Source organism: Odocoileus virginianus, unplaced genomic scaffold (genome assembly GCF_023699985.2).
Source record: "Odocoileus virginianus isolate 20LAN1187 ecotype Illinois unplaced genomic scaffold, Ovbor_1.2 Unplaced_Contig_79, whole genome shotgun sequence".
Taxonomy (NCBI): Eukaryota; Metazoa; Chordata; class Mammalia; order Artiodactyla; family Cervidae; genus Odocoileus; species Odocoileus virginianus.
Genome location: NW_027224396.1, coordinates 1 through 12,152, shown reverse-complemented (window position 1 = coordinate 12,152; position 12,152 = coordinate 1). Strand labels below are relative to the sequence as shown.

The 12,152-nt window shown below is 36.4% G+C and overlaps 1 protein-coding gene across 1 annotated transcript; it reads left to right on the top strand.

Moving 5' to 3' along the window:
* The first annotated feature begins 8,279 nt into the window (after positions 1-8,279).
* Positions 8,280-9,242, top strand: LOC110124276 (olfactory receptor 10C1-like). Its single transcript, XM_020872785.2, has one exon. It carries the CDS (start codon positions 8,280-8,282, stop codon positions 9,240-9,242), a length of 963 nt encoding a protein of 320 aa, XP_020728444.2.
* Positions 9,243-12,152: the final 2,910 nt, after the last annotated feature.

Sequence of the window (12,152 nt, the reverse complement as noted above, 5' to 3'; positions counted from 1 at the left end):
TATGTGAGGAACATAGATTTTAGCTTTCCCTGTAGAATTTTTTGTGGGATAGATTTTGGCCACAAAATGATAGAATATATTTGTACCACATCCTTGAAATTTAAATGATTTAAAATTTTATTTTTTAATTCATTTTTAAAATTTTATTTTTAAATATATATTTTTAGTAATAATCTTTTTAAGTGATTAAACTGTGCAAGTTAAAATGATTATTGGTATGCATTTATTGTTTTATACATCAAATAGTTTGCCTACAGCTTTGTTTAACCATGAGAAAACTGTAAACAGTTCCAAGATTCATATACTGTTTCATGAAAGCAATATCTTATAATAACTAACATGGTTATTGTCATAAAGTGATAAACATTTCTTTCTTTCTTTTTTTAATCCTTAGAATGCATTCTCCTTGGAATTTCAAAAGCTATTTTAATTTAGTGGGCAGAGACATAACATTATTATTTGAAGTGTTTTTCAATGAGCTAACAAAGCTGTATTTTATTATATTTGTTGTGGAACCAACTCATAATAAAGTTAAAATAGTCACAAATTAGCACAGCAAAAATGATTCCCAAAAATTTTAACAAAATGTGTGGCAGTAAAAAAGCCTTGAAAAAGCCCCAAGAGTTTAAATTTTATGCATGAGCAGGAGACATAACAAATAGCTAGACAGGAAACTTTACCACTTCCAATTTTACTTCCTTCTTGAAAAGTAAAAGGGAAGCTTTGTGTATTTGGATTTAATCTTACATAAGGATTAAAATTCTTAATCAATCATTAGTTTCCAAAAAAAAAAACTAAATAACAATGCTATAATAGCTTAAAATTCTTTTTCTGAAATCTTCAATTGGAAACACCTACCTTTAAAATAAGTAAAATAAAGCTATAACAACATCAAAGGAAAAGTTATAAAATATATTTAATCTATTTTAATTCATACCTGTACCAAATAAATAACTATAGACCATATGAAAGATACATTTGTAACACTGGGCAAGAAAAATCAAATAAAAATGGTGCATTACTGACTAATGTTTGTTTTGTACCAGCTTTTGTTTTGTTTTCAAATTTTTTAAACAGAAGTTTTATTAGATATCAACAGGATGACTATGAAAACCCTCTCATACAAAGATGATACAAATTTCAATGACGTTATTTTTTACTTCTCTGTTTCTAATTAATATCATCTCTCCAAGAAAAAGAAATTCAGATAAAGTATAGTTCATTGTGTAGGTGTTCTAACTGCCACTTTCGAGTAACTCAGTTCCTTATTAATAATTCCCAAAATCATTATACAATGCATTCACTGGTTACATATCACTGCCATCTTGTGGGTAGTTCATTTTAATTATTTTAGCTGAAAATTCTTCATGCAGTTATAATTTGGGATTTGCCTGGAAACAAATCAGTGATTCTTTTCCTATAGATTTCTTGGTTTGGCTACTAAGTGGCAGGCACAGTAGGTTTGAAAGGTAAAACAAACACAGATTTTCATCTCAGAAAGATTATACTGTTTGTAATTCTCATTTGATGAAATTTGATGAAATTCATGTGCCGGGAGGCAGCACATGAGATCCCACCCATGACAAGATCATGAGGAGAAGACCTGACAAGCAAGGCAGATCAGGACTCCAGGGATTTCAAAAAGCTGCCCCGGTGCTCACCTTAGATTATCTCTGCCTTTCTGATGCTTGCTATAATAGACTACTCCCTAATTTCTGTGACACAGGTCGAAGGCCTTCCCCGATCTCTCTCCAAACAGAATCAACTTAGAACTTTAATTAATATGTCTCCCAGATGGTGGTATCTTATAAGATTATCCAGGATGAAAGGAGTGTTTCAATTTAGACCCCTTTGCTGGCATTCTAGCCTGCTTGGCAAATGTGTACTAATGCACATGACTGCTCACAACACCTTAATCATAAACAGCATAAAGAACCTGATCACACAAAAGGCCCTAATAGGCACAGAGCCCTTCAGGGGGTGAGGAAGCCCTATTAGAGAACACAAAAATATTATTCTAAAAGTGGTTATAGTTAAAGATTTAGAAAAATAAGAGTTTAGAATTGTTAATTTTAACCAGGAATGCTAAACAGGGGCTGCCTCACTGGAGCTCCAGAGTCTTTGTGTGGTAAACCTTTTAGATAAATTTAACTGATAACTTCTGCAAAAGGACTGACCTTTGTGTTCAACAACAAAGAATAGATTATGGAAAACAGCTTTGCATTCACCTAGGTCATAAAATGTCAATAGGCCCCAAGGCCAGAAGATAATGTACAAGACTCTCACAAAGAAGTATGCAGAAAACACCCTGGTTTCGTGAAGGATAAGCCGATGTAATATTAAACTATCTTCCCCTTAAAAATGTACTAACTTAGAATATAAAAGCTACGGTAAAAAATAAAGATTTGCCAGACTCTGCTGCACACCCCCAGTCTGGTCTCTCTCTCTCTCTCTCTCTCTCTCTCTCTCTCTCTCTCTCTCTCACTGACGCCGTTCATCCTGAGGGTACCCCTGGATCCTGCTGAGGCTGGACCCCGGCATTCAGGTAACCGCTTTTCATACTGTTCACGGGGTTCTCAAGGCAAGAAAGCTGAAGTGGTTGGTCATCCCTTTCTCCAGAAGACCTATCCAAAAAAGATCTTAATGACTCATATAACTACGATGATGTGATCAATCACCCAGCGCCAGAACTTTCAGGAGTGTGAAATCAAGTGGGCCTTAGGAAACACCACTATGAACAAAGCTAGTGAAGGTGATGGAATTTCAGCCAAGCTATTTCAAATCCTAAAAGATGATGCTGTTAAAGGGCTGCATTCAATATCTGGAAAACTCAGCAGTAGCCACAGGACTGGAAAGGTCAGTTTTCATTCCAAACCCAAAGAAAGGCAATGCCAAAGAATGTTCAACTACCACACAATTGCACTCATTTGCTAGCAAAGCAATGCTCAAAATTCTCCAAGCTAGGCTTCAACAGTATGTGAACCAAGAACTTCCAGATGTTAAAGCTGGATTTGGAAAAGGAAGAGGACCCAGAGATCAAATTGCCAACATCTACTGAATCATAGAAAAAGCAAGATAATTCCAGAAAAAAACTTCTACTTTTGCTTTGACTACACTAAAGCCTTTGATTGTATGGATCACAACAAACTGGAAAATTCTTAAAGAGATGGGAATACCAGACCACCTGACCTGCCCCCTGAGAAATTTGTATGCAGGTCAAGAAGCAACAGTTAGAATCAGACATGGAATGGGCTGGTTCCAAATTGGGAAAGGAGTACCTCAAGTCTGTATAGTGTCATGTCACCCTGCTTATTTAACTTATTTGCAGAGTACATCATGAGTACATCATGCCAGGCTAGATGAAGCACAAGCTGGAATCAAGATTGCAGGGAGAAATATCAATAACCTCAGATATGCAGATGACACCACCCTTATGGCAGAAAGTAAAGAGGAACTAAAGAGTCTCTTGATGAAAGTGAAAGAGGAAAGTGGAAAAGAGGGCTTAAAACTCACATTCAAAAACCTAAGATCATGGCATCCAGTCCATGGCAAAGAAATGGGGAAACAGTGGAAATAGTGACAGACTTTATTTTCTTGGGATCCAAAAATCACTGCAGATGGTGACTGCAGACATGAAATTCAGAGGCTTGCTCCTTAGAAGAAAAGCTATGACCAACCTAGACAGCATATTAAAAAGTAGAGACATTACTTTGACAAAAAAAGTCTGTATAGTCATAGCTATGGTTTTTCCAGTAGTCATATATGGATGTGAGAGTTGGACCATAAAGAAGGCTGAGCACCAAAGAATTGATTCTTTTGAACTGTGTGTTGGAGAAGACTCTTGAGAGTCCCTTGGACTGCAAGGAGATCAAACTACTCAATCCTAAAGGAAATCAGTCCTGAATATTTATTCATTGGAAGGACTGATGCTGAAGCTCCAAAACTTTGGCCACCTGAAGGAAAGAGCGGACTCATTAGAAAAGGCCCTGATGCTGGGAAAGATTGAAGGCAGGAGGAAAAGGGGACGACAGAGGATGAAATGGTTAGATGGCATCACCGACTCAATGGACATGAGTTTGAGCAATCTCCACGACACGGTGAAGGACAGGGAAGCCTGGGCATGCTGTAGTTCATGGGGTTGCAAAGAGTTGAACACGAGCGAGCAACTGAACAACAACTTGTAACCACATACCTCAGTACTTAAAACAGTAATAAATATTCATTATCTTACAATTTCTGTGGTTGGTTCTGGAATTCAGGAAGTTTATCTGCAGAGTTTGGCTCAGAGCCTTTAACAAGGTGCAATCAAGATATGATATCACTTATATGTGGAATCTAAAAAAGCCAAATTTATAGAAACAGAAATAATTTCCAGAGGCAGGATGTGGGTGGGAGGAATGGAGAGATGCTGGTCAAAGGATACAAACTTTCAGTTAAAAGATGAGTAAATTCTGAGGATCTAGTATACCATATACTAGATCCAGTGGCTATACAAGCACACCTAATTTTACTGTGCTTTGCAGATACTGGATTTTTTTTAGAAATTAAAGATTTGGGGCAATTGTGCTTTGCACAAGTCTATCAGCACCATTTTTTCCCAACAGCATTTGCTCAAGTTGTGTCTCTGTCATATTTTGGTTATTTTCACAATATCTCAGACTTTTTCATTGTTACTAAGTTTCTTATGGTGACCTATTTGGTGATCTCTGAAGTTACTATTGTAATTGTTTGGGGATGCCACAACCATAGCCATGTAAATATGGCAAGCTTAAAAAATGTGCCAGTTACACAGGTCAACTGTCCTTCCCTCCTCTCCACAGCCCTCCCTGTTCTCTAAGAACAACAATATTGAAACTAGGTAAATTAATAACCCTAAAATTAAGGTTACATTATTCTATTTTCAAAATGTGTGTGCAGGGGTGATGGGGAGCTACTTTGTTTAGTATAACTCCTTCACAACAGCCATTAAGTAGACTAATGGCTAATTCTCTAATTCTCCATCTTGAAGACATATCAAATAACAATCATAAATAATCTTGTCTTATCTTTTATTTTCTCTAGATATAAATCACCCTGTCTTTCTCCTCCCTTTCATGGCCAAATGTTTCCAACATGTTGTTTCTTTTTTTTTTTTTTTCATTTCTCAACTTATATCTATCCATACATAACTTGAATCTGGTTTGCCCTTTTATCTCTCTCTTAAAAACTTTTTTTCTGAAGTCTCCAATGGCCAATGTGTAGCTGAAAATTAATAGATAACTCAAAGTTATTTTTTTTTCTCAACTTCTCATAAATATTTGGCACACTTAGTCACATCTTCCTTAAATAATCTTTTTTCACCTTAGGAAATACTGTTTGCCATGATCTACTCTCTCATCCCAAGTCTTTTGTTTTCAAGACTACTCACAAACTCATTTTCTAAGGGGTTAGAGAAGGGTACAAGAAATCATCGTGAGAGCTAAAGTCCATATTTTGTTTGTATTGCTGGTAGGGCTCATTCTCATATGGTCACTGTATCACCAAATGTGACCTTTTACCAAATTATTCAGGTCAAAATCAGATGTAAAGCAGCATTAAGAAAGAATTTTGAATGGACCTATAGGATTGTCATACTGAGTGAAGTAAGTCAGACCAAGAAGCAGAAACATCATATGACATCCCTTATATGCAGAACCTAAGAAGAAGTGCTACAAACAAACTTATTTATAAAGCAGAAACAGACTCAGACTCAGAGAATGAACTCACAGTTGTCAATGAGAAGGACAGGTGAAGGGATAGTTAGGGAGTTGGGGATGGACAGGTACACACTGCTATATTTAAGATGGATAACCAATAAGAACCTACTGTATAGCACAGCGAATTGTGCTCAATGTTATGTGGCAGCCTGGATGGGAAGGGGATATAGAAGGAGAATGGATACATGTGTATGTATGACTTGAGTCCCTTTGCTTTCTACCTGAAACTGTCACAACATTGCTAACTGGTTATACTACAATACAAAACAAAAAGTTTAATTAAAAAAAAAGAGGACTTTTGACTTTCATATATCCACATCCAACCATATACAATTGAATCTCAAACAATATGGGAGAGAATGAGCATTGCCTCCTCTCTGCCAGCAGTCAAAAATCCTTGTATACCTTATAGTCTTCCCTCCGTGTCTGCTGCAGCATTTGCATCCATGGATTCAACCAATCAAGGATCATGCAGTAACTATTTATTGAAAAAGTTTTCATACAATGGAGAATCTGTGTTATACTTCCTTTCAGTTAAATCTGTGTTGTTCAACAGTCAACTGTACTCCTCTTCCATTTTAATACTATGCCCTGGTTTCAGAGCTAGACTGAGAAATAGTCAACACAGAGAACAAATGAGATTAAATTTTTTAAATTAACTTTTTACTTTGTTTTGTTTTATTAATATTTTACTATAAAGACACATGAAAAAGGTTGATTTCATACCTTAACTACTGTTTAATAATGCTGCAATGAACTTGGGAGTGCAGATATTTCTCTGAAATAGTCACTTTTTTCCTTTGGGTATATACCCACTAGTGAGATTGCTGGATCATCTGGTAGCTCTATTTTTAATATTTTAAGGACCCTATATATATATATTATTTTCCATAATGACTATGTTAGGTTACTTTTCTATCAACAGCACACAAGGATTCCCTTTTCTTGCCAGCACTTATTATCTATCGTCTTCTTAATAATCACAGTCCTAGCAGAAGTGAAATTATATCTCAAAGTCATTCTGACCTGTATTTCCCTTATGATTAGGGATGTTGAGCACCTTTTAATATAAATGCTGGTACTTTATGTCTTTTCTGGAGAAATGTATATTCAGGTCTTTTGCAAACTTTTTAATTGTGTTATTTGTTTTTTACTTTTTTAGTTGCATGTGTTTTATGTATTTTAGATAGGGACCTTTATTGAATATTTGGTTTGCAAGTATTTTCCCTCAATCTATGGTTGCTTTATCTTATTCCAAAAATTATCACCAAGACCAACATTAAAGAGGAATATTATTCAGGCACAAAAAATGAAGAGGATCCCAGGACAATATGGATTTACTTGGGGGATATTTTGCTAAGAAACTTAACTCAGACCCAGAAAAATAAAGATATGATTTCACTTACATGTAATTAATAAATTTTAGCCTCCCCCACCAAGACCATGTATTTACTGTAATACAAATTTAATCATACACAATGAATAAATGAAATGCTATCTGTGGGTTTATTGAGCCTACTTTGTGTCCTGCATTTGTTCTTTTGATATGAAGATTTGAGCATCTGTGCATCTAAAAAGCCTAAAGAAAAGTAATATGGAAAAACCCATACAATTCAATAAGTGTTTAAAGGGCAAGGTACAAATCCACTAGAAACATTTGGTTTTACCCACTGAAATTTAAATGATGTAACTAACAGCAATAGATTAACTCTGGGAAATATATTTAAATAATGAAAACCAAATTAACATTAAATGTTCATCATTGTTCTTTTGAACAAAGTTCTCTTGAGACAAATATAATTAAACTGTGTAGTGGATGTAATCGCTACAGTCTCTAGTTAGAGTAGAAATACTGCCTAGTCTATCACCATGTTATAATGTGGAATTGTCAGAAGCCTAGAAGGACAATAAGGAAGAGAAAATGTGCCTTGTGGTTCTTGGTATGTTCTCTCATTCAAATTTCCTACAAAATTACATTGATTACAGAAAGGACATTCTGTTAGTTTTAGTTTCCATGGATTTTAGCTGTCCAATTATAGTCCTATTATATTCAAATCAAAATGAATAAAAGTATGTATTAGTAAGAGTACAGATAGGTGGCTGTAAATATACTCCCTTTGAAATGATTACTTGTGGATTTAAGGCAAAATGTGGAATTCAGAAGAACAGAACATAGCACCTTACATTGTACTCCTCCCTACACTTAGCTTTTTTATGACTCCTTTAATTTAGAAAGCTCTCATGGATATTATTCATCTAACAGCCTGTGTATATGATTAGAATAACAATACGGTAAAAACGAAACATCAGATGATATAATTTAAGGCCATGTTTTCTCTAAATTCTGTGAAAATCCAGAACTCAAAGTCAGGAAGAAATGCTGCATTCATTTTACTGGGTAATCATTTCAAAACTTTTAGCAAAAGGAATACAAGTGTGTAGGTTCTCATGTCAGACCACTGACCTAGAAAGTTCCACAGAGACCTATGCTAGGTGACTGGATTCCTTTAGGTATCACTTCTACCCTCTCTGCTCTCTCCACAGATGTCTAGCTCTGAGCCTATAATGAGTGGAAACCAGTCCCTCTGCACCCACTTCACATTTGTAGCATTTTCCTCTCTAGCAGAGTTGCAACCTGTGCTCTTCATTGTGTTCTTAACCATTTACTTGTTTACTGTGGGAGGAAACCTTCTCATCATTGGCTTGATCTGGGGCACCCCTTCCTTGCACACTCCCATGTATTTCTTCCTGGTTAACCTCTCCTTTCTGGAGATGTGCTATATCACTAGTGTGGTGCCTCAGATGCTGGTGCACTTGCTTGTGGAGATCAAGACCATAAGTGTGGGATGCTGTGCAGCTCAGATGTATGTATTCAGCATCTTGGGACTGACAGAATGCTGCCTGCTAGCAGCCATGGCTTATGACCACTTTGTAGCTATTTGCCATCCTCTGCATTACTCTTTCCTGATGGACCCTCGTGTGTGTTTGAAATTGGCTGTAGCATCTTGGACCACTGGGGTCGTGGTGGAATCAGCCCAGACCACATGGATCTTCACTCTGCCCTTCTGTGGAACAGGAAGGATCCAGCACTTTTTTTGTGACATCATGCCTGTAGTGAAACTAGCTTGTGTTGATACCTCCCACAATGAGATTGTGATGTTTGCTATCTCTGTGCTCTTTATCATGACCCCCTGTCTCCTCATTCTGTGCTCCTATGTGCGCATTCTGGTGACCATCCTGAGAATCCCTTCAGCCACTGGCAGAAGCAAAGCTTTCTCCACTTGCTCTTCTCATATCCTGGTTGTTTCTCTCTTCTATGGCACTGCCTTGTTCACTTACCTCCAACCGAAGGCTGCACACACTCCAGAAACAGACAAGGCAACCACACTCATGTACACAGTGGTCACACCTGCTCTGAATCCAGTTATCTACACCTTGAGGAACAAGGAAGTGAAGGAAGCCTTTCAAAGACTAACACTAAGGAGCACTCACAGACAAATGACCTAAACCTGTTTATTACCAAACTATTTAGAGACCCATGTATCTGCCAGAAGTATTTTCTGGATATTTTCCTCCTCCAATTTTCCTGGATTCCAGAATAAGGGTGATATCCTGGAAGAGAGATGAAAGAAATCTCTTTACTAAACTTGTGTGACATTTTATTCCAGAGCTTCACAGCAGCTCCTCCATAAGTAAAAGTTTAAAGAGTCTTTTCTTCATATATCATGAGAGAAATATCAGTGCTGACTCTTGGTTTAGTAGAATGAGGAGAGGCTCCAAAACAGAAACATCAAAAATGCCTTTTGTATAATGTATGGAAGGAAAAAGGTATGAACAGATCTTGAGTTTAAGTAATAGAAAGTTGTGGACACCAATGAGATGCTTTCCCATGCACGACTGCTTCTAGGAGACATGCCCCACACAGCTCTCTCATGTTAAGACTACTTGATGTCTCTTCCAAGGCCCAACCTGTTTCTTTAACCAGAAACAGAAATCTTCAGTAGTTAGTACCTCCACGTACCTCCAAAATGATAAAAACCTGATATCACATTTATTACTCTATGCTTTTCAGATATTAAAGCATTTTTAAATCATGTAATAAATTTAATATTATATTTGCTGCAGCTATTGTTTTACATATGTGACATGAGTGCAGTGGAGCTTCGTTTACTCATTAAGTCATTTCAGAAGTGGCCAAAGCTGAAGTAAAGAGGCACTTTAAGTTCTGAATAAGATGGAAACTGAGTCAAAAATAATTGCATTTATTAAAAACATAGAAAATCACCCTAGGCACCTCCATGTATCCACCCATATGTGTGGCAGACTGAGGAGGGTGAAGCAAGTTGGAAATGCTGCCCTTACAAAACTGTGGGTTCTCAAGGAGATCTTCCTTCTATCTCTCACAGTAGATGGGAAGGGAGAGCTGCAAGCATATGCAATCATATTCAGGGCGGGAGGGTGTTAAGAGTGCCTCAAAGAGAATTACTGTAGAAACTGGAAGGTCTATTAAAAGGAGAAACTGGATAAAAGTCTCCACTCCGAAGCTTGCTGAGATGTAGCATCTGGGGCAGCTGAACTACTTCCATCTGAGAGGAGCTTCAGATGACTAAATGTTAAAGACAGACTTTGGTTGTATCCCCTGGAGCTTGGGTCGGGGGGGGTGTGGATATAGAAACATAAATGTGAGGGCTGCTTCACATACAATTACTGCTATCCTTTGTATTGAGGTTCACTGTAGGAATCTCTAAAAAGCAGAGTTAGAAACGAATAAAGAATACTTGAAAAAATAACCAACCTAGGTATAAATTTACAAAATATGCTAATATCTATATAAGGAAAACTACAAAGCTTTGATGGAAGATATCGAAGAACCAGAAAAATGGAAACCTAATAGCCTTGTACATCAACCACAACGTGTACAACTGAACCACGTTGTATATTACATCCTATAACTTCCTGGGCCTCACCCAGTAAGGAAATTTGCCCTTTTCCTCTCTCTCATTCCTAACTTACCAATTCACCAGACCACACAGGGTCTAGAAGCTGTTATGTATTGGCTGAGTTCTGAATTTAAAATATGATAAACTTTTTCAAATTCAAATTCACTATATTTCAATAATTTAAAAAATCTGCAAGTTATAGTAACTGACAGAGCTAGTTCAGGGAAACAAAAGGGAGAATCAAAAGAGCAAAATTAAACAGTTATTGGAAAAAGTAAAGCCATTTCATAGTTGTGTTCCTAAAGAATTGAGCATTCTGTTACAAATATTTGATTTTTTTTTTTTTACATGAAAGCCAGTGACACACATAGCATTGTTATATTATATGCTATACCCAGGGTATATGTTATACCCTGGCTTATGAAGAAGTTTGAATGGAATCATCTATCATCTTATTATTTTCCAAGTTTGAGAATTTAGCAAAAATATAGAGCACCTTATCAATAGCAAACTAGTAATCTCCTTTATAATTAAAATTTGATCTATAAATTCATAAAATATGTACACAGAACTTATTCACTTTATGTTCAGAGGTCTTCTTTCACTACTACTTTGAAAATTTCCAGTTATATTAATAAAAAAGCTTCTAATGCATACTAGAAATATTAAAGTCAAATTTTACTTCTTAGAAGATGTTTGCATTCTGAGAGCACACATAAGGAAACATCAGTATTGGAAGAAGCTGCCATTTCAAAGCAATGGAAAAACAACAGAGGAAGAACAAGTATTGGACATATTTGAAGTGGGTCTTTTTGGTAAAAGTTTATTAGCAAAAAGTCTCCTGTAAAGCTTTTGAAGACAGTTATCATTTTTAAGCCTATTTTGTCCTGAAAAAATCATATTTAGCCATCTCCAGTAAATGATCAATAAGAACACAAAGAACAACTTCTGAAGCTGGCTGATAATATGTAATCTCTAATATATATGGTTGAATGGTACTTAAAATATGTCTTTGTTTCATCCTAATTTCAGTGCATTTACCACTGACACCTCATGGAACCAATCTGAAATTTGAAATCAAGTTTCTAGTTGATATCTCACTCAGAAATTCAAGGTATCTCAATTGGACATGCCCAAAGCAAACTTATGAGTGAACCTACCCTGAAAAATATGTCAAAATTTTCCATTCTATCTTGGCACAAACTACTACACCATCCATTCTGTATGGAAGACAGGAGTCTTAGGATTGTCCTTCTAACACAGCTCTCTTGTCACTATATTCAATCTGTCACAAAATAATGGCAATTACACACAGGAAACATATGAAAATTGTTCACTTCTCCTTATTTTTCCTGGCATAGTCCAAACTGTCATCATTTTGACCTTTAATTGACCTCTCTGGTGGCTCAATGGTAAAGAATCTGCCTGCCAAGATGCGGATTCATTCCCTGGGTCGGGAAGATTTCCTGGAGAAGGG

Excerpts from the sequence above, each read along its gene's own strand:
- LOC110124276 (XM_020872785.2), top strand. The coding sequence starts at position 8,280 with ATGTCTAGCTCTGAGCCTATAATGAGTGGAAACCAGTCCCTCTGCACC.